This window comes from Chelonoidis abingdonii, chromosome 2 (assembly GCF_003597395.2).
Source record: "Chelonoidis abingdonii isolate Lonesome George chromosome 2, CheloAbing_2.0, whole genome shotgun sequence".
Taxonomy (NCBI): domain Eukaryota; kingdom Metazoa; phylum Chordata; order Testudines; family Testudinidae; genus Chelonoidis; species Chelonoidis abingdonii.
Window position 1 is genome coordinate 255627030 of NC_133770.1, and position 23939 is coordinate 255650968.

The 23939-nt window shown below is 42.1% G+C and overlaps 1 protein-coding gene across 1 annotated transcript in view; it reads left to right on the forward strand.

The window, feature by feature from the left end:
* NECAB1 (N-terminal EF-hand calcium binding protein 1) overlaps nt 1–23939 on the forward strand; it is a 140236-nt gene that overhangs the window by 88853 nt on the left and 27444 nt on the right. The window contains exons 6-8 of the mRNA XM_032795324.2: nt 13634–13770; nt 19225–19337; nt 23453–23529. Of these exons, the coding sequence (XP_032651215.1) occupies nt 13634–13770; nt 19225–19337; nt 23453–23529 (327 nt within the window). The remainder of the gene's footprint in view (nt 1–13633; nt 13771–19224; nt 19338–23452; nt 23530–23939) is intronic.

The following is a 23939-nucleotide window of genomic DNA, read 5'->3' on the forward strand; positions in this document are numbered from 1 at the left end:
ACAAGGAGTAATGGTCTCAAGTTGCAGTGGGGGAGGTTTATGTTGGATATTAGGAAAAACTTTTTCACTAGGAGGGTGGTGAAACACTAGAATGTGTTACCTAGGGAGGTGGTGGAATCTCCTTCCTTAGAGGTTTTTAAGGTCAGGCTTGACAAAGCCCTGGCTGAGATGATTTAGTTGGGAATTGGTCCTGCTTTGAGCAGGGGGTTGGACTAGATGACCTCCTGAGGTCCCGTCCAACCCTGATATTCTATGATTCTATTATTATTATTTGTATTATGGCCATGCCTAGAGACTCTAACCTACATCAATATTTCATTAGGCTAGGCAATGTATAAACAGAGTAAAAGAATTCCCTGCCCTGAAAAACTTAACATCTAAATAGACAAGACAGAAAGGATTGGAGAGGAAATAGAGGCTCAGTGGGGGAAGAGACTTGCCCCAGGTCACACAGCAGGTCACTAGTGGAACCAGGAATAAAACTTGGTTCTCATTTCCCAGTCCATTGCCCTACACACTGGGGCCACACTGGCTCTCAAAGAATGGATTCATTTTTGCCATTCTTGTTTTGTTATCAGAATGAAAACATGGGATTGTTCATTGCAACTTTTTAGCACATGGATGCAAATGGCACTACACTGGGATGATATTATAAAGTATTGGGACAATGTCCTCCTCCGAGCGCCGCCCAGGCAAAAAAAATCCTCCAGCGCTGCCCCACCGAACCAAAAAACAAAACAAAACCAAAAAAAACCCCGAGCACCACCACGCCCCAAGGTGCCACCCCAAGCACGTGCTTGGTTGGCTGATGCCTGGAGCTGGCTCTGCCTAACACACTGGGGCTCTGGTAAAAAAGAAATGTATATAAATGATATTGCCACATTTTCACTCCCCAACCAGTATATCAACTCCATCTCTAACATATCAGCTAATCAATTCTGCTGTCTCACATCTCCAAATAAAATCCATTCTGACATCTCTAAATTTTGGTACACGTGCCCCAGTTAATATATTCTTCGCTCTCCCTGTGAAGGAACTTTCTGTACCAGTACAGGGAATTGAGTCCTAAACTACTGAGTTTTAAAGATCACAAGCAGACATTCTGTAGTGAAGGCTATAAAATAATGTTTTTCCAGATACATTAATGGCAATTGATAAATCTCAGCACCCACAAGATTGGGCTTGTTTCTTGGACCAGAAAGAAGTGGGGAATTATCCATATTTATTTAAGATCCACTTATCCAATAAAAACAACCACTGCTACAGTATGTTAACACAGGCATATTTTCTTTGTACCATAATGTAAAGTGTAATATATATGCTAAGGAACTATAATTCGCTGTTGACGTATTCAAGAAACAGAGCATCTTTCTTGTTCTCTCAAAAAAACCATCACTGGCTCTCATCATTAATTGATGGGTGTAGTATGCCAACGGCATTAAATGCTTTTCATGCCAACTGACCTTGCACTACCTTATGCATGTTTTATAAATTGATACAAAACTTCCTTAATTCAGAATGAATATTTTCTTTTCTAGTGCAACCTGGCACCAGGGTTTATAATGGAAATGAAAGCCTTTTCCCCTAGAAAACAACAACTAATGACAAAGTATTATAAAACATTGTCAAAAACGATTCATTCGCTACTTGATTTAAATTCCTATGGAGGTGTTTTTTCCTGAAGTATTTAACAGTAATACTGATTACTTCTACAGCACCCTTCTTCCACAGCTCTCCAAAACCCTTTGAAAAGGGTTTTTACAGAGAGAGAGCTTCTGAGGTTCAAAGAGATAATGCAATTTACCCATCCTCATATGTGAAGCCAACAGCAGAGCTGGGGTTAGAAAACCTAATTCTCCTGGCTCCCAATCTAGTCACTAAATCACATTAACTCTCTTCATAAGAGGAGTGGACCATTTAATTCCTTAGCTGGTGAGGTATAGAGGCCTACTCCAAAGCCCACTGAAGTCTGTGGAAAGGTTCCCACCAACTTCTGTGAACTTTGGATCAGGCCTTGGAAAAACAAGAATGCTTCCAAGTGTACTAAGACTGTTAAATACTAACAGTATAAAATGTTTGTATAGAATGCTCTAAGTAAAAAAGGGGTTAAGCAATAGTCAATTGGCTGGAGTAGGAGCAAGTAAGTAAGTAGAGTAATACAGAATAAATAACTTAATATGTTAAGCACTTGGGGAAAGTATCTGAAGGGATATTTCCTGTAATAATTATGAGCACAAAACCTGAATTAGTAAGGTGTGATCTATCTGGGGACTGGAAAATACAGTCTGATAGCTATTATTAAAAAACCTCAAATAAGTCACCGACACAGAAAATCATTTCTGAAGGCGTCAAAGAGGAAATAGCAACCAGTGGCAGGAACTGACAAGTATTCTTTAACACCTCAATTCTTTAGCACCTCAATTTCAGGAGCTCCAGTCTACAGAATAGTTTAGTAAATATAAGCTATGGACATATTTTTGAAGATTTAATTCAGCTCAGTGATTAATCAGATTCACTATATGCAGACAGGAAGCTCTGTGAAGGTGTCTGTAATGTTTATTCTCTGGTGGTTCAGAATTGGAAGATGTACTGAACATCTGTATGTTGTGAAATAGCTCTGGCATCTAAACACAAGTGAGGGTTATCTCTATTAGGTCCATCCATGTTTTGTTCAGAGCTTTCAAAGTATATTGATCAAAGATAAATTAAAACAGACCCTAGATTTCTGCTGTAGGCTTGAATTTAGTTGTCCATTCTGAATAAATTTGCACATGTTGTTCTAATGTGTCACACAGAATCAAAGCTCATGGAAAGTAAATTAACTCTGTCAGATACAACATCTTTAAACCAATTAGTGTGGGAAGGTCAGATAACTTAGGTGGAGGAAAAAATCAGCATTAGCATTACACAAATTAATTCTGCCACTTTTAAAAGGCTGCCACAGGTGTTTCATACAGGGCTGGTGTCAGCCTTAGGTACTTGCTCTAAAGACACTGCAGGATAATGTATCCTATTAACATTTCTTTATATAACCTAAAAAACAACAAGGTACTTTGATTGGAGAGAGAGCTAAGACTTGATTAATTTTAACATATGGTAAATAAATATAGGCGACTTTGATGCTCCCAGCTATATAATTAACTCTGATGATTCATGGGTGGTTTAACATCTGAGATTTCAACAGTTTAAATCTTCCAACAGTGCAATAACTAGCTTAACAGCCTATCCTGATGGTGAAGAAAAATATTTGACATGCAGTACGCTCTGTGAGGTATCTTTGATCACACAGATGTTTATATTTGAGAACACAGTGCTTCCAAAGCTATTATCCAACATAGGAAATGAATCATTTATATCCAAGTTTAAAGGTCAAAAAACCAAAAAAAATGTTTACATGCTGATTGCAAACACACACTAACAAAACAAATAAAATGGTATATCCAGGAAATTCAAAGACAAGGCTTAATAGCCAGAGGACACCCCATCCATAATTCACACCAAAAGACACAGTGAAGAGTTAAAAACACGCATTTTATCATGTACATCTTCAATATAGGTTTTCATTTGGAGCAGGAGTAACTGTTATTTGACAAATTTTCCTAAAAGCTTGAAATCAACAGGTCCTCCTCACTTACCTTCAGGTGTCTTCTGGGGTGAGGCCCAGTTACCTGAAAATTTCCCTCTTCCCCAATGTATACCTTACATAAGCTTCTTGTATCTGAATATATCCACAAGTTTGCAAAATTGGTTATAAAAATGTGTACTTCAAAATTTGCTAAAGGAAGACTAGTAACAACATAGTCTCTGGCCCGTTTTCAGGCTGCAGTTGAAAGTTCAGGATGTTATGTTGTAAGCTCCTGAAGGTAGAAATAATGGTTCTAATTCAAGGTGCTGAAGCCTGTGCCTCACTTCAACCTCATGAGTTTAGAAATAGGCCATTAGGCCTGATTCTCAGTCATTCTGGGGTCTCTCAACAACTGACAGCATAAACAGACCTTAAAGTGAGAGCAGGTGTAGTTTACTTTGTGGATCCTTTATGCTGTGCTACTTGGAATAATGAGGCTTGAGCATAACTGAGGATTCAGAAGATTGACTTAAATAGCACTACTCATAAACTCGAATTTAGACATGTACTTATTATCTTACTGAATTGGGGCCATAATGTGGCAGAAAGATATATCAATGTGGGGAGAAAATGCTAAAATAAATGTATAATTATCCTTTGTAAAAATAAAGGGTAGCAGTTCAAAGGATTGAAGTTCTAATAAAGCATACTGATCCTTTCAAAAGAAATCTGCACATAGATTATTTATATTTAGGGCCAGGTCTATAGCTACTGGGACTAGGCGTAGCATCACAGAAGGCTGTTGAGCTACACAAATGTACAGGAGCAGAGGATCTGACCCAGAACTTTTAAGGTAAGATTATTTTCCAGGAGTATACTTTGTTACATTAAGTTACAAATCCCTCATTTTGGAAAAAAGTGCACATGCACATCTTTTATATCTATTATCAGAAGGGTAGCTGTGTTAGTCTGGAACTGTAAAAGCAGCAAAGAATGCTGTGGCACCTTATAGACTAACAGACGTATTGGAGCATGAGCTTTCGTGGGTGCATGCATCCGACGAAGTGAATATTCACCCACGAAAGCTCATGCTCCAATACGTCTGTTAGTCTATAAGGTGCCACAGGACTCTTTGCTGCTTTTATATCTATATAATTATAGACAGATAGATAAGCTGTTCCACTGTGGATAAATAATGAAATTATTGAGTGTGGGAGAAGGGGAGAGACAATGACTCTGTAGCCTGGTGATTAGGACATTGATGGGGGAGGCCCAGGATCCAGTCCCCACTGTTCTAATTATTTTTTTTTAATTATATTTATATTCCATATTTATAGTATATTTTGAACTTGGAGAATTCTTTACTGAAATGCAGAAGTCTAATGTTATTTTGAGAACATACAAATTCCTTTTATGAGTCAAAATATTTTATAATGCATTCCAATGGGAAAACTTAAATCCATGAAGGGTGATAGAAGAGCCTGTTATTTGAATTGTTGCAGAGTCAGCTTTGTTTCAAAAGAAGCTTTCTGTTTTAAACACATATACACCTCTACCCCGATATAACGCCACCCGACATAACATGAATTTGAATATAATGCAGTGCTCCAGGGGGCTGAGGCTGTGCACTCCGGTGGATCAAAGCAAGGTCAATATAATGCGGTTTCACTATAAGATGAAGATATTTTGGCTCCCAAGGAGAGTGTTCTATCGAGGTAGAGGTGTAGTTGATTTCACCAAGATCTTTTTTATATCAAAATAAACCTCAATATCAGGCAGTGGCATCTTCAAAGTGGAGCATGAGGCATTACAGCATACCAGCACAGAGCTAGCATTATTAACAACCAGCTGACAGACCAGCACACATCCTATGACTTGATAGTCTGTCAATAATTAATGCATGGGAGAGGAAATGTTGATGGGGAGGACAAAGATAATAAGGAACCCTGTGGATATGAAATACAAGAAAGCTGAGGGAAGGGGATGGCATGTGACAGCTACATTCACAAAGCATTTTAGACATGCCAACACTGAGCATTGCCACCCTAACCTGTAAACACCTAAAAAATCACTGGGATTCCCAAAGCCTGAGTTAGGTACCTAGGTTCCCTATACAATGAATGGGGAAAGAAAGGCTCTTTAGACTATGATTCACAAAGACCAGCATGCTAGGCAGAGAGCTGCCTAAACTAGTTAAGATAACGGGTGTGTCCTAAGGCCCACCACTCTCTTGGAGATAGGCACCTATGTCCAGCCAGCAGGGAAGCACCTCTCTCAGCTCATGATTCTCTCTGCAAACCCTCTGATGGAATTAGGCACCAAAGCTGTATTGGCAAAGAACTGTGGCAATGAGGGCCTCCCTCCTAACTTTTAGCCTAATGGTAAGGGTACTCACCTGGGATGTGGGAGGTCCCTGATTCAAGCTTCACCCACCCACCAATGACGGGAAAGGATTTGAACAGAGTAGTGCCCTACTGACTAGGCTAAGATACAGTCTGACATGAGGCTCCCTCAATCTCTCCTGTTGAAGCCCTACCACTGTGGATAAATAATGAAATTATTGAGTGTGGGGGAGGAGGAGAGACAATGACTCTGTAGCCTGGTGATTAGTGCGTTCACGGTGGAGACCCACGATCCAGTCCCCCCTGCTCTAATTATTTTTTCAAAAATTATTTAGCCACCATGTAACATCTTCAACAGGAGAGGCAGAGGGAACCCTACATCAAAATGCCCCATAGTCTAGGGCAGGGATCGGCAACCTATGGCACGCGGCTGCCTCCTGGGACTCCGCGTGCCATTAAAAATCCTGCCGACGCAACAAGCCGCCGGCCCCTCCCCCGCCTTCCCCCAGAGCCCTGCTGCCGCGTGCGCAGTGCTCTGGGGGCCAGGGCTGTGTGCTCCCGTGGGGCAATATTTGGCTCTTTGGGGAGGGAAAGATGCTCTCCGCTCATCCAGAGCCCTGCTGGAGGGGCGGGGCGGGGCGGGGCTGGGCTGCGCGCGCGGTGGTGGCAGGGCTCCAGATGAGCGATGAGCCTCATGGTAAGGGGGCTTGGGGGGGGAAGTCAAGGGACATGGAGCAGAGTGGATTGGATGGGGGGGTGGGATCCCGGGGTAGTGGTTGGGGCGGGGGTCTCTGGAGGGGGAAGTCAGAGAGCAGGTGGGGTTGGATGGAACATGGAAGTCTCAGGGTCTGTTTGTGGGGTTGATAGAGGTCAGGGCAGTCAGGGGACAGGGAGCAAGGAGGATCCTGGGGGAGCAGTTAGGGTGGGAGGGGTCTCTGGAGGGGGTGGTCAGGGGACAAGGAGCTGGGTGGGTTGGATAAGTCAGGAGTTCTGGGGGGGCTGTCAGGAGGCAGGGGTGTAGAGAGGGGTTGGGGCAGGCAGGGAGACAGGGCGGGGTTGTATGGGTCCAGAGTTCCGGGGGTCCTGTCAGGGGGTGGGGAGCGGTTAGATAGGTCATGGGAGTCCAGGGGTCTGTCTGGGTGCGGGGGTGTGGATAAGGGTTGGGCAAGTCAGGGGACAGGTGGGGTAAGGTCCAGGGGAGCAGTCAGGGGGACAAGGGGCAGGGAGGCTTAGATAGGGGTGGGGCGAGGAGGGCGTAGTCGGAACAAGGAGTGGTGGGGGCTTGGGGGTTCTGGGTGGGGTGTAGTCACCCAGCCCTCTACGCTGAGCCCTGACCCCCACACAACACGACACCCCAGTCCTCTGCTCTCCTCCATAGCACATCGCCGCTGCCCAGCGCCACCACGCCTGCCACCCAGGCCGCCGCCGCACACCCTCTCTGACTTCCATCACTCACGCCCTCGCTTCACCTCACCACACACCATGACCCCAGCACCCTGATCTGGCACCCACCTCACCTCCACAATACCCGCCCCCCTACCCTGACAACCGTGCACCCTCACATCTGCCCCCAGCCCTCTGCCCTGACTCTTGCACCCGTCTGCACCCTCAATCCCCAGTCCCACCACATCCGCTGCTACCCCACATATCCGCACGCCCCACCCTGAGCACCAAACGGGAATCACATTCCCACCTGCACCCCTCACACCAAATGAGAGCTGCCCAGGTAAGTGCCCCCACACCCAAACCTCCTGCTCCAACTCTGAGCCCCCTCCTTCATGCTAGCTCCTGGCCAGACCCCTCACCCCCAGCCCTGTGCTCAGTGCACTCCCACCCTCAGCTCAGTGCAGAGAGAGGAAGAGAATGGGCCAGAACCAGGGAGAAGGTAGGTACCCACTGTATGTGGGCAGGGCCAGGACCCCAGACCGGCAGCAGGCTGAGCGGATCCGGCAGCTGAGATCCCAGCTGGCAGGAGCTGGAGGATGGAACCCCTGAGTGGCAGTGGGCTGAGCCGCTCAACCCACAGCTGGTGTGGGGTCCCTGCTGCTGGCCCCGCACAGCCTGCTGCCAGTCTGGAGTTCTGGCTGCCAGGCCCTTCCCAGCTGGGGTCCCGGCCACAGGCCCTGCTCAGCTCATTGCCGGCCTAGGTGAACAGAACCCCAGACCAGCAGTAGGCTGAGCAGGCTGGTGGCGTAAGATCAACATTTTAATTTAATTTTAAATGAAGCTTCTTAAACATTTTGAAAACCTTGTTTCTTTTACAATACAACACTAGTTTGTTATATTATATATAGACTTGTAGAGAGAGACCTTCTAAAAAACGTTAAAATGTATGACCGGCACGTGAAACCTTAAATTAGAGTAAATAAATGAAGACTCAGCACACCACTTCTGAAAGGTTACTGACCCCTGTTCTAGGAGTTAGTCTGTTCAAACCACCTCAGCTGGGGGACTGTGGAATGGGCTTGCCCACATCTCAGGTGAGTACTCTAATCACTGGGCTAAAAGTTATGAGGCAGTTTGCTCAAAATGGCTGGTGAGAGCAAGTTCACCTATAAGGACCCATTTGGATAGGCAAGCTCAGACCACACTTATCAGATCAAACCCCGCAGGAACAACTGTCTTCTCCCAGTTCATGCATCAGCTAGGGCTTGGCTGTTTGGCATGGGGCTGTAGTGAACATGCTCGGAAACATAGGCACCTAGGAAACTTCTACTGCAAATATTTAGGTGTGGAATGAGTTTAGGCACCTACAAGGTTTGTGAATCCTAATGTGGTCTGATTCTGGATTTAAGCACCTAAAATGGCAGTTAGGTACCTAAGTCCTTTGTGAATCTAGCCCTGAGAGTTTTAATGGCAATCTGTCATTTCAGCAGCAGTTGGACATCTAACTGAGTTTTCAGTGAAATGGTAGAGTGGCAGCTGTTCAATATTCCATATATAGGCCCCAATCCTACAATGAGCTCCACAGTGTGGAGTCCCATGGAAGTCAGTGAGGTTCCCAAGAGGTGCCCACCAGATAGAACAGCTTGCAGAATTGGGGCCACTGTTTTTTAATAAAATGTGTTTAAATTGGCTGAATTTGTTGTTTAACTGTTCTATCAGCTACAACAGCAAAGGTTTTGCAAAACATAACTAGGCCCTTTGTTTCATGCATGTTCTATTGCCAGATGCAGTTGATTGGAAACAGTAATTTTGGTAGTGAAGCTGGAGAAGGGCCAGAATCCAGCTCACATGCTCTGAAATTTGCAGCCTGGGCCCTAGTAATCTCTAATTATTACCATTTTTTCATACAGGCTGCCATATAAATTACAGAACCATTATGAGAAAATAATGTACAGTAGATTTTTTTATAGCCTTGCATTGATGAAAGACCTGTATTGGAGAACATACACAAAAAATTAAACTACTTGTCTTCTCTGGAGAAGACAGTATAATCAGTGTCTAAATAACGTGAATAACTTCAGAGCCTACTTTAATGGTACAGATAGTCCCAGGTTGCTGAGGCAAAGTTACACTTTCAGGACCATTACTAATAACACCTTTTGGTTGAAGAACAGATGCTCTAATAGTCAGACTTCTAGGATTACATGGGGGAAAATAGAGTAGGATTGAGGACTTTTAAACATATACAAATATAAAAAATTAATTATACAAAGAAACCTTATAGCTCTGCTAAAATATGATGCCAAGCTTAATCTTGAACACCTCAGAATGTAACTTGCTCACATTTCACATAACTCTGAAATGAGTACACATGAAAATCACAGTGGCTTCTTCCGATGAACAGTGAATGGGAATAAAAACTCAATATTCACCACCACAGCTGCCTGCAGTACCCTGGCCTTTTAACATGAAAGAGATATTGTTGTAGTGTAGTCATTGCAGTGTGGAAAACAATTCATTTTTAATGAATCAGTGGGAGTTACCCGTGTGTATAGAAGACAAAAGGGAACCCCTTAGTATTGTACACGGACCCATATTGCAGTCTAGTTTTAGTAAAGGAAGTCTGCTGTTTGAGTGCTTAGCATTCAATGTGGAAAACTGCTGAAGATTGAAGGGTTATTAATTTGGGTAAGAAGTGGCACGGTCTAGAGATCTAAGCACAGACCTAGAAACCTGGGGTTAGATTCTGGGCTGTTAGATTCTAAGAGAAAAGCACAGTTTGCAGCCCAGGGAACAAGGATCAAAGGTTGTTTCAAGCTGCTTTTGTTTCTCTCCAATCCTGGGCTGCTCCTGGAGCTGGAGAGACCTCTAATTTAATTTAGACACCACAGAGGACCTGTCTAAATTATGGCAGCCTCCCTGGGCTGCCCTATGAACTGCAGTGCTTCCTGGAATCTTTTACCCCAATACACCCTTCTCACTTGCACCCCACCCTGACATACCCCCTATGCCAGTGGATCCTAAGGAGGCAGCCTTAGAGCTGTCGCCCACAGTGCCTACAGCAGAGAAATACTCCCCAGGATGGATATGGAGCTTATTTAGGGTTGCCAATTTTCTAACCGCACAAAACTGAACGCCCTAGTCCTGCCCCTTCCCGAGGCCCCGCCCCACCCCTTCCCTGAGGCCCTGCCCCCACTCACTACGTTCCCCCTCGGTGGCTTGCTCTCCCCCACCCTCACTCACTTTCACAGGGCTCGGGCAGGGGGTTGGGGTGTGGGAGAGGGTAAGGGCTCTAACTGGGCGTGAAGGCTCTGGGGGTGCAGGCTCTGGGGTAGGGCCAGAAATGAGGGGTTTAGGGTGTCGGAGTGGGATCCGGGCTGGGGCAGGGGGTTGGGGTGTGGGAGGGGGTGAGGGCTTTGGCTGGGGTTGTGGATTCTGGGGTGGGGCCGGGGATGAGGGGTTTGTGGTGCAGGAGGGGGCTCCAGGCTGGAGGGTTGGTCCGGGGATTCAGAGTGTGAGAGCGGGCTGTGGGTTGAGGCAGGGGATTGGGGTGCAGGAGGGGGTCAAGGCTCTGGCTGGGGGTGTGAGCTCTGGGGTGGGACTGTGGATGAGGGGTTCAGGGTGTGGGAGAGGGCTCTGGGTTGGGGTGCAGGGAAGAGGAGGGCTCCAGCTGGGGGTACAGGCTCTGGGGTGGGGCTGGGGATGAGGGGTTATGGGTGCAGGAGGGGGCTCGGGGTTGGGGTGTGGACTTACCTCGGGTGGCTCCTGGTCAGCAGGGCTAAGGCAGGCTCCTTGCCTGTCCTGGCTCCGCGCTGCCCCCTGGAAGTGGCCAGCAGGTCTGGCTCCTAGGTGGGAAGGCCAGGAGGCTCCATGTGCTGGTCTCGCCCGCAGGCACCATGGTTCCTGGCCAATGGGAGTGCGGAGAAGATGCTCAGGGCGGGAGCAGAGCATGGAGCCTCCTTCCCCCACCTAGGAGCTGCTGACTGCTTCTGGGGTACAGCGCGGAGACAGGGGACAGGTAGGGACTAGCCTGCCTTAGTCTTGCAGCATTGTCAACTGGACTTTTAATGGCACGGTCAGCCATGCTGACCAGAGCCAACAGGTTCCCTTTTTGACTAGGCATTCTAGTGAAAAAAACTGGGCGCCTGGCAAACTTAAGCTTATTCGCCACTCCAGCCTTTTACACATCTGAAAGGAACCAGATTGGGGGTCAGGATTCACCCCAAGAAATCTTGTTTTTAATCTCAATTCTGATAGTTACTCCCCAATTGGTATTAAGGAAGTCACCTAAATTCACAGTCTGTAAAATGAGAACAATTATATCTCCCTCTTTTCACAGGGCTGCTTTGAAAAATAAATACATTTGTAAAGAATTTTGAAGATGAAAGAGACAAGGTAGATGAGATAATATCTTTTACTGGACCAACTTGGGTTGTTGGAAAGTACAAGCTTTCAAGCTACACAGAGCCCTTTTTCATGTCTGGAGAAGGAAGCAAAGTGTCTGAGCTAAATACAGCTTGGTTCAGATGAAGACAAATGAAAGACAGATGAAAACAGCTGCACCCATATTATTGTATAATCATGGCTTGAGTACTCAAGGAATATTACAAATTAATGTTTTAGAAATTATATATATTTTTTCCATGATTATTGCATTCATTTCTGTTCTGTGCTTTGTTTATTGCATATATATATTATATGTATTTTACCTTGTGAATCACTTGTGCATATTCCCAAAGAGATCTAAGCTGTAGATTTTAGAAGATACTTTGCATGGAAATTATTTTAACAGAGGGCCGTGTTTGATTTGTGAGTATATCCTAAATATAGGGAAATTTTGTAAAAAGTAGTATTATCAAAGTTCTCATTTCTTATTGATCTTTGTAGTTTTGAGGGTTATTTTTGTTTTGCTGCCAAGATGACACTTTTGGTGGCTGTTTTATCTATAAAACTGTATGTATGATACAAAAATCTTACTAAAATAAAATGCAAATATTAAACAGAAATATTAACAACATGCATTGTGTTGAAAATAAGTGCAAATAGGCAGCAAAAGACAGAACAGAGTCCTTAGCCCTTCATTTTAAAAGAGGTTTATGAAGATTTCATTGGAAGTTTAAATGAACTTTCTGGTTAAGACAAAATTAATTGTTTAAAAAAATATAAAAAAGGAAATTAGGGAAAGTTGATTCCAATGACTATACATTAGAAGTTATGAAAAGCGGACAACTGATAAGGGCAGCTAAAGATATCAGTGAAAAGTCTACATCTTGTAGGGTTAACAACAATAAGAAGGAATATTTAGAATATGTCAGAAATAAAAGAAATATTAGAAATGGGACAGGCCAAAAATGAGATAAACGTAGCAAAACTATTCAGAAAATTAAGCAGTGACTTGATCATGGTTTATAAGTACTTTCATGGTAAAATGATTCCTGATTGTAGAAGGTTCCCAAATCTAGCACCCAATTATACGATCCAATGACTGGAATTTGAAACTAGACAAATTCAGATTGGAAATAAGATGCAATTTTTACTTAACAATTGGAACAGCTTACCTAGGGATGTATCACTTAAAGTTTTCAAAATCAAGAACTGAAAGATATTATCTAGCTCAACCAACAGTTATGGGTTTGATGCAGGAACCACTTAATGAAATTCTATAGGCTGTTGTATGCAGGAGGTTAGAGTGGATGATCAAAATGGTCTCTTTCTGGTGTTATAAATCTATGAATCTATAATTTAGCCACACAACTCAAATTTATATACCTAAATACCCATACATTTATTTGAATACGTTACAAAACTGTAATCTGTTGTTTTAATGGAAGGCCATTGTTCTATAGTAATTTCCACCATTAATTTGCTGCACAGATTGCAAAATTATTCTCATTAAAGATGAGCTTTCAGCTCTTTACTGGGGCAAATGTAAGCCCTATTCCTGCAATGGTACTTTGCACAGGGAGTCTGCTCCTAAGGATCCTTTTGTAATCCCTAAGGGCATATGCTACCTTGAGGCTTTGTGGAATTTATATTCATATTAAGGTTAGAGCTGGTTGCAAATTATTCATCAGATTGATTTTCAAATGAAAAACATCCTTTTCTCAAAACCAAAATTTTCCAAGGGAAAATTTCCATTTTGCTGAAAAATTTTGATTTCTCCATCAGGAAAATCAAAATGTTGCATGCCCACATGGAAGACTTTTGTCAATTTTACTTTCTGCCTGCTGAAGCTTTCCCAGAGAGCCGCATCTCCTGTTTTGGATTAAGGATTTTTTTTCATTCTCTCATATTTTTAATATATTACACTAATTCTCACCAATATTGTGCGTAATTTTAGGACTATCAAAAGGCCTCTAACTTGGAACAGTTTGTGACTCGTTTCTTACTGAAAGAAACATTGAATCAGCTGCAGTCTCTCCAGAACTCCCTGGATTGTGCCATGGAAACCACAGAGGAGCAAACTCGTCAAGAAAGGTAAACTAAATGTTTTCCCCAGTTGGGTGTATGTCAGGGGTCTGGAACTAGGGGTTAAATGACATTAGAAATAGAAGTACTGTATCTAAGATGCTATGTGGATTTAAAAATATTCCAGTGAGATGCACTTGACATACTCTGAATTTGCAAAGATTGTTTTGCATTTTATTTTGATGTCTTAGAGACTAAATAGGACACTAAAGGACAAATCTTGCACTTCTTAGTCAGATGTCAATGGGAGTTTTGCCAGAGGGAGGAGTGCAGGATCTGGTTCTAGGCTCTGATCCTCTGATAACATGTGGGTTCACTGCCTCATCTATGAGAGTGCAGCCATTTTGTTGCTACTTGGGATGCTTATTTTGCTTAATTTATTTTATTTCATTTCTTTGGAGCCTCCCAAAACATAGATTTCTTATAGTGTCTTTTAACATTGTCAGTACAAAACCTTAGTTCATTAGTCTTTCCAAATAAAAGTTTTCCTATTAATAGACTCTCTCATAAGAACTAAGGCTTCTCTGTCCAATTACAACATGAGACCCTACCAAAATCATCCCTAGCCCCTCCACCTACAAGTTTCCCAAACTTCCCTAAAAGCCTCTGACAAAAGATGCACTTTGCAGAGTGCCCAGAAAGTTAACAAATCTGGTCTCTGGCAGACCAAGAAGAGAAAAACCAGCATCTTGAACTCCCCCTGGAAACTTATTGGGATCTAATGTAGTGCTCAGATTATTGTTATAGGGTTCCTTTTTGATGCACTCCTCAACTAGTGGGCAGCCACATTTTTGCATGTAACTAGAGCCTCTAAATTGACCTATTCTGAAGCCCTGTTACTATCAACACCATTACACACTGCCTATGGTGGTTTATGCAAGTATAGATGGTTGCGTGGCCCCAGCATACATCAAGCTCACCTGTGCTTAGGCTACATCTACAACTATAAAACAATCTAAGCTTGTTTTTTTTAAAAAAAAATTATTTTAACATCTACTACAAATGTGTACTTTCCCAGCAAGCACAGATTTTGGTTTTGTCCGACCCGAATGCGGGTTCGGTGGATTTTTTGATTGAGTGAGGAAAAAACCAAGACCAGACAGACTGGAAACTTCAAAACACCATGTGGCTGTTTATTAACAGGGAGAAAATCACAGCTTGGGCTGGGGAGGAGCACTTTTACCAACTAACAGTGCTATTAGAACAAGAAACCTTTACACAACCTAAAACAAGCTATTTACATTCATTAACACGTAACCAAATACTTCAAAACCAATTGCTTTTGTAAAAGGTAAACGAATATACCAAATTAAATGATCTGTGTGCACACTTAACCAAATATCATTATCAAATACACCAAAATTAACTTAGACACCATATATACATAACTTCATAACAGACAGCAGCATATGCAGTGGTATACCAAATGAAAAGGGAAGGGAGAGAGAAAAGGCTAAGCAAAGCACAGACAGTTAGCGGGTAAGTACCATATTCCAGGCGCAGCTGACCAGCAGTACAGACACCAGAAGCATACCGAATCCGTGGAAGATACCACTGAAAAAACAATAAACAACACGACCCGAGCCGGCTATATCCGGAGGAGACCCTGGCTGAAAGGGTGATCAGGCCTTCCAGCTAACACGCGGATACTCCTACCGATCCTGGCACGAGGCATGGTTTTATTCCAGGGACTTTTTTACACCTGGCAAAATTTGATTGGTCCCTAGCTCCCCCACCCTCCAGGTTCCGAGCTGTTGCCCCCTACGTGGGCAGATTTTGCACACAGCCCACACTAGAAGCTACTAGAGCTGCACTACAGGCACACTAGCATGTTTTGCACACAACCCCTAATCCGAACCCTTTGAACTTGCCATTACAATGAGTAGATTGGCCCCTTTGCTCAAGGCACGCTTGCGTGTTATGCACACAGCACTAACCTGACCCCGGTTGCTAGGCAGAGAGCAGGAGACTGCACACGACACTAGCCTAACCCCTAGGTGACCAGGTAAAAAGGCGGGAATCTGCACACGGCCCTCTAAGGTTGCACACTGCACTACGGTGCTGCACACAGTACTAGTGTGACCTTTAGATGACCGGCAATTGGCCATCCAGACGCCATGTCAGACCAGAGGCCTTAGGGCTGCGACAAGTTTAACTTAGGCCCAATGCACATTTACGTATACATGTGTGTTTGGAGGATCGGGGTCTTAGATGTTAAAGGCACAATCCTGTAAACTTTTACTCACATGAGCAGGCTTTACTCGTGTGAGTAGTTCCAGTGAATTCAGTGTCACCACCCACATGCGTAAGGTTTGAAGGATCAGATATTAAAGCAGCTGATTGTATTTGAAAATATATTTTGGGGTTTTCTCTCTAGTTTTTCCTTTGTTCTCCCCAATCACTGTGTTACTATAACTGTGTCTGAATCCATTTCTCAGCTAATCCTAAAGTGCTACCCAGAATATTCTTGGTGACCTTTCAAGTTGAATGGCAAAGCAAGTTGCTGGGTTTGCCCCTTAATGCTGCTTTATGATGGATAAAGACTGTTTCAAAATTTAGAATGTTTTAAAATGTGTTTTCTCTTGACGTTTTTATATTAGAAATGCCAGGTCCTTGTTTCCTTTGCTTTGCTGTTGGATGCTGGTATCGCTGATGCTTGAATAACAATGTGACAGAGAGATATTACCTGAACTGCAGATTTCTTTCCCAGAGCAATTAAGGAGGTTGGGAATGCTGATTTTCACATAGTCTAAGACTAAGAGAAGAGGGGGTGGGAAATATGGGATGGCTTGATATTTATGATGTAAAAACAAACATCAAAATCTTTAAAAAAAAAAAAGTTTAAGACCATCTTTATACATCATAAAGGAACAATAGAGTGACCTGGATATCTTGTTTGGTTTTGAATCACAGTTCTTCTTTCACTTCCTTATCTTTACATTAAAATATATGCAAAGTGATTTTATGAAACTCCTTTTCAGTTTGAATTTGGGACACTCTTCCACTGAGGTCCACCTGTGCTATTGGTTTTCCCAAAGTCACTGATAGCACCAAATAGGTTTCCAGTGGGTCTAAAAGAGAGTATTTTGTTACCAACTCCCCTCTCTGTTAATAGTCTGGTGGGGCAATATGGAGATTTTTTGTCTAGGACTCTAGATATAGCTGTTCCTAAATGCCCTATAGCAGTGGTGGGCAACCTGTGGCCCATCAGGGTAATCCATTGGCGGGCCACAAGACAGTGTTTATATTGACTGTCTGCAGACATGGCCACCTGCTGTTCCCAGTGCCCCCCGTCTGCTGTTTCTAGCCAAAGGGAGCAGTGGGAAGCGGTGCAGGCCACAGGGAGAAAGTGAATTAGAAAGTGTCATTTACTCCTTCACCTAACACAAGAAACAGGGGTCACCCAATGAAATCAACAGCCAGCAAGTTTAAAACAAACAAAAGGTAGTACTACTTCATACAATACATAGTCAACCTGTGGAACTCATTGCCAGGGGTTGTTATGAAGGCCAAATCTTAAACAGGGTTCAATAAAGATTTAGATAAGTTCCTGGAGGGTAGGTCCATCAGTGGCTATTAGCCATGATGTCAAGGATTGCAACCCCCATGTTCTGGGCATCCCTAGCTCTAACTGCCAGAAGCTGGGAGTGGATGATAGGGGATCACTCAATGATTTCCTGTTTTGTTCATTCCCTCTGAAGCACCTGTCATTGATCAGAAGACAGGATACTGGGCTAGATGGACCATTGGTCTAACCCAATATAACTGTTCTGATGTTCCCTCCTCACAGGTCACCATGACATACAAGAGATGAAATGAGACTGAAAAGGGCTAAAGAGCTGGTGACAGAAGTCCCAATACAACTGCATCTTTAAAGACTTATGTTGTAGCAAAGCTTTGGTCTACACACAGATTCAGCTAAACTGGTGCAACCCTCTAGTTTGTATTCTCTTTACACCAGTGTAAGTGTCTTAAATTGGTTTAGTTTAAATTGATTACAAACAGGTAATCCAATTTAAGACTCTCCTAAACAGATTTAAGAGTGTTCATACCCGGGGATTGCACTGATTTCATTAACTCAGGGGGTGGGGGAGGTAATATTGCTGCCTGAAGGGGATAGGAATTGGATAGTATCCCTTTAAATAGTTAACGAACCCTCTATTTTTAACAAGCCACCAGAGTGCTTCCAGAGCAGCAGGGTGAGGGCCAGCCTTAAGGGTGGGTGACATGGGTGACCACCCAGGCGCCATGGTCAGGGGAGCGCTATGGTCAAGAGTCTGTAGAAGGGCTGTGCTCACCCAGGAGGCAGGGGAAGGCGATAAAGGGGACTGTGTCCCTTCTCTGCCCTTCCAACAGCATAACACCTGCAGCGCTGCCCCTGCTCCATCTGCTGCTGCTTTGCCTTCTGAGCTGCTGCCAGCTGCTTGGGGAGCAGTACATTTTCTGTTAGGCCAGCCATGAGCATTGTGCATAGGCTTTGCAATGTAATATATAGTTAGTAAATATACTTATGTGGTCCCCACTATACCCTGGTGGTTCTTTCCTGTTACATTTGTTGAGTAAAGAGCAAAAGAACACCACCACCCATTACTGTAGTACCTGAGTGCCTTCCATATAAAATCAACAGCAGTAGTGAAGTCCCCAGTGAATTTCTAAGCAAAAACAGTGTGTAGACAAGCCCAAAGTTTCTTTGCCTCTGCTATAGCATCTGCAAAGTCACAAACAGTGGGGAAGTGGACAGCTCGGCTGAAATTTATTCATATAACTGTTTGGAGACTACTTACAAATAATGAATATAAATCAAGATTGGTCTGAGAACAATTCACTAACTAAAGAGATGGCTACTTTCCAAACTTACATTATTTGAAATAAACAATTTGACCAGCCATCATAACTGCAGCCATAGCATTAAATATTTTATTTAATGGATATATTTCAACACAGCTCTTCTCAGTAGTGTACCTGGCCCTCATTCTATACTATCCATTCCTGGTCTTTGCTTCATAAATCCCAGATTAAAATCCTTTCACAATGTTATTTATCACGAATTTAAAACAGAAAATTTCCCTTTTCAAGTGAACATATACGTTTTGATCCTTCATTAGTAACTGACCGCATGACCCCAGTGCCTTTATGGGGACCCACTGAAATCAGTGGGGCTCAGCACAGATCCAAGGGCCTGTAATAGTGGTTTCTAGTGCAGGACCAGGACCACAGTACAGACATGCCACCAATTTTATGTCCCTATATGATATTTGTGAGGTACTAACTTTCCTTCTTTTTCCTCCTCAGTGAGTATCAAAGTGGACACAGCTAACTGTAGCAGTAAAAGCCTAGAAAATCACTCCGTAGTTTCAACAGATATTTCTCTCTCACTGACTCCTTTTTTCAATCAAAATCCTGACAGCAGAAAGAAGAGAGAGACTTTGGCACATGGATTAACTACTATCTGTTTCTATTTAGACAAGGACCAGCAAAGCCAGAGGTGTTCTCAATTCAGTGGCCAGGAAAACGTTCAAATCGAAGATTTCAGAGGAACAGTAGTTTATCACCAAACAGTCCTCATTTAAATATAGGTATTGTCATTTCAACTTTTAAATGTATTTAAAACACACACAGAAGCAAGGCAGCCATGTACTTGTCCTCAAAATTTTAACCAGCAAGTACAAATCAACGAAGGTGCTATTTTAGCTGAAAGCAATCTTCAGTTTAATACAGCAGCCATTAGCTCTAGCTGTTGAAGCAGAACAAATAAGTATACTGCTACAGCCTCAAAGTGTCCCCTTCCATAGCGCTGTTTTGCCATCCTGTAGGGTCATTGTTTTTGTACTATGAACTGAAAACACCAGTCTATATTTCTTAGCTATATTTATAGATAGCGGTGATGAGAAGAGATGGGATTATAATGAAGAGGGGGAAAAAAACACCAAGAAATAAGTTTATGCTGCCTGCATTATTCACAGAGTGATCATGTGTCATGGTCGAGGGGAGAAAGTGTTTTTATGAGAGAGAGAGAAAGAAAGAGGGGGAAAATAAGCACATTAGCTTGAGGCACAGCAGACGTCTCTTAGGTTGATATGAAGAATTAGAAATGACAATTTTGCCTTAGGAAAAAGAAATATTGAGAAGATACCAAGCCAAAGATAAATGTTGGATTTGTCACTAACCCAGAAAGGTGCAGGAAAGGAATCCTCAGCCTAAATATAGATCTCAGGACCATGACATTCGTGCAACACAGACACAGCAGAGCATGATGAGGAGGGATTGACACAGCCCACTTCTTTCCACCCGTGCTCTTGGCCATGTAATTCTTCCCATTTGCAGGTGATGTGTCCATTTCCCCCCATGTATTCTCTTGTGAAGCACCTTCTATGGTACACACAAAATTGGTGAAGGGTCTCCATTGCATAGGCTTTCTGTGTCCCCTATCCAGCAAAATTAAATGTTTACAGTGTTAGGCCCCCTGTCCTGCTGTGATGCAGTGAATTTTTGGCTTTGATCACTTTTTCAGGATAGGGTGTCATGTAATTATGTTACCACTATGGCTGTTGATTAATCGCAATTAACGCACATGATTAACTCAAAAAAGTTAATCGTGATTAAAAATATTAATTGTGATTACTCACAGTTTTAATCACACTGCTAAACAGTAGAATACCAATTGAAATTTATTAAATATTTTTGGATAGTCTTCTACATTTTTAAATATAATGATTTCAATTGCAACACAGAATACAAAGTGTACAGTGCTCATTTATATTATTATTTTTATTACAAATATTTGCACTGTAAAAATGATAAACAAAAGAAATAGTATTTTTCAGTTCACTTCAAACAATTACTGTAGTGCAATCTCTGTCATGAAAGTGAACTTACAAATGTAGATTTTTTTTGTTACATAATTACACTCACAACCTAAACAATGTAAAACTTCAGAGCCTACAAGTCCACTCAGTCCTACTCCTTGTTCAGCCAATCGCTAAGACAAGCAAGTTTGTTTACGATAATAATAAGATAATGCTGCACGCTTCTTATTTATAGTGTCACCTGAAAGTGAGAACAGGCATTCGAATTGCACTGCTGTAGCCAATGTTGAAAGATATATATGTGCCAGATGCGCTAAAGAATAAAAAATAATATGATAATTACTTAGTGACTGAACTCCTTGGGGGGCCATTGTTTATCTCCTACTCTATGTTTTAGCCATATTCTGCGATATATTTCATGTTATAGCAGTCTCGGATGATGATCCAGCATGTTGTTCGTTTTTAGAATACTTTCATTGCAGATTTGACAAAACGCAAAGAAGGTACCAATATGAGATTTCTAAAGATAACTCAAGCACTCAAACCAAGGTTTAAGAATCTGAAGTGTGTTCCAAAGTCTGAAAGAATGGGGTGTGGAACATGCTTCCAAAAGTCTTAAAAAAGCAACACACTGCTGTGAAAACTACAGAACCTGAACCACCAAAAAAGAAAATCAACCTTCTGTTGGTGGGATCTGACTCAGATAATGAAAATGAATATCCGTCAGTCCGCACTGCTTTGGATTGTTATCAAGCAGAATCTGTCATCACCATGAATGCATGTCCTCTGGAATAGTGGTTGAAACTTCAAGAGACAAATTAATCTTTAGTGCATCTGGCATGTAAATATCTTGCAACACCAGCTACAACAGTGCATTTGAACGCCTGTTCTCACTTTCAGGTGACACTGTAAACAAGATGAGGGCAGTATTATCTCCCGTAATGTAAACAAACTTGTTTCTTTTAGCGATTGGCTGAACAAGATGTAGGACTGAGTAGACTTGTAGGCTCAAAAGATTTACATTGTTTTGTTTTTGAATGCAGGTTTTTTGTACATAATTCTACATTTGTAAGTTCAACTTTCATGATAAAGAGATTGCACTACAGTAGTTGTATTAGGTGAATTGAAAAATACTATTTCTTTTGTTTTTTACAGTGCAAATATTTGTAATCAAAAATAAAGTGAGCACTGTACACTTTGTATTCTGTGTTGTAACTGAAATCAATATACATCTCTACCCCGATATAACGCGACCCGAATTCGGATATAACACGGTAAAGCAGAGCTCCAGGGGGGCGGGGCTGTGCTCTCTGGCAGATCAAAGCACATTCGATATAACACAGTTTCACCTATAACGCGGTAAGATTTTTTGGCTCCCGAGGACAGAGTTATATCGGGGTAGAGGTGTATTTGAAAATGTAGAAAACATCCAAAAATATTTAAATAAATGGTATTCTATTATTAACAGTGTGATTAATTGTGCAATTCATTGTTGTTATTTTTTTAATCACTTGACAGCCCTAGTTACTACATTTCTAAATCACAGCATACAGTGGAAAACCTATATCAGACCACTTTTAATTATTGTGAAATTATAAAGAATTAACAAAGCATTTTCCTCAAACGGTTAATCTAATGTACTTTGTTAGACAAGCCTCTTCTGTTTCAGAATTCCTATTTTGTTAGCACAGTTTCAAGGTTTCTTTTTCCTAAGGCAAAATTGACTTTTCTGATACCTTTATAATGACCTAGGAGATTTTGGCTCTGTCTCCAGCTACAATCCCTGCTTTTTTCTCCTCCTTCCTTTTACTCTCAACATCAACTGTGATATTTAATCTTAGTAATGCATGCATCACAAAGTAGGTTCTTAGATTCTCTCTCTATGCTATTGTCCCATTTTTTTCCTTCTTCACTGCTCATAAATATAGCTGATAATTATTGTCTTGTGTTCTCTGTTCAGAGTGCCAAAACAGTGACCCCATGGGTTGACAAACATATAATGGTATATGCAAAATATCTGTATTAAGTACATCTAATTGGTGGCACCCACATTGTGATCTATACACCAGTGAAAGTCCATGGAGCCCCCACAGAGTTGGCTGGTCACACAGTGCAGGCTTCCCTCATTTCCAACTGTTAAATTGCATTAAGACATACAGGGAAATTATGTGGTCATGAATGGGAGGACAGATGGTTCATGTGACGGCAAATGGGAAGAGAGATGGTCCACAAGACAGCGTCTCTGTTAAGAAGTGGACAACACGAAGAAAAAGGTTGAGATCCCTTTCCTAAGTTGCCAATCACTGTGTTATCAAAGAGCTAAAAAAATGAGAAGTTCAAGTCTCCATCTCTCCGTGTATCTGAACTTGCATGTGTTTTATTCTTTTCTTCCTGCCTTCTTCTTCCCTGTCATTGACTCACTGTAAGTTGTGGAAACATTACTGGGGGAAGGCTTGAGCAACAAAAAGGTGAGGCTTGCATTCCGATCTGAACATGGGTTAGGGCTTGGATTCATTTCCCTGGACAAGCAATTCCAACAGAGTTTCAACAATTCCAACAACATCCAATAGAGTTTCAAAACACTGGTGTTAACATGGAATTCAGTTTAAAAATAAAAAAGCTTGATAGTTTCTACTGCATCCTGTGAAGAATCGTGTGTTTTAGGAAATCACTATTACAGGAAAAATTGTTCGTTTCATTTACTAGTTACGCATAAACAAATGTTAACAATAAAATTCATCCTAGCCTTTTTTCAAGATGCAAAATAAGTTACAAGCTAACAAAACATTCTTACATGTGTATTTATAACAACATAAAAATAAGTAAGTACACTACATCCCAGCTTTCAGTAACATTTTATCCTTCATTATTTATGTTTCTGAAAGGTTGGTTAGAGGAAGACAACCAATGGATGACCCAGATAAACAGACTCCAGAAGCTGATTGACAGGCTGGAAAAGAAGGTATATATTTCCTTTTATCTGTTCTCTCGCTCTTATTTTCAGTAAAGATTTCTGAAGCAATCCTGAAACCATAAATGTTTTTCCTGCCATGTCATATTCACATTGCTGTTCCAACTAATAATGACAGCAACCAGCACAACAGCTACATGAGCTAAAGCACGTTACATGCCCATGTCTCCCTTTCATCTTGCTTATTCCTATTTGATGATTTCAGAAAAAAAAACAACATTTCACTGAATATTCACAGCTCTTTTTTTCCTGAGTTGGTATTTGTATCTGCTGTATATGTACATGCATGGTGGGAGGGATAGCTCAGTGGTTTGAGTATTGGCCTGCTATATTAATATGCAAAATCAACTACCCTCTGTTAAGTATCAGAGGGGTAGCCATGTTAGTCATGTAGCCTGATG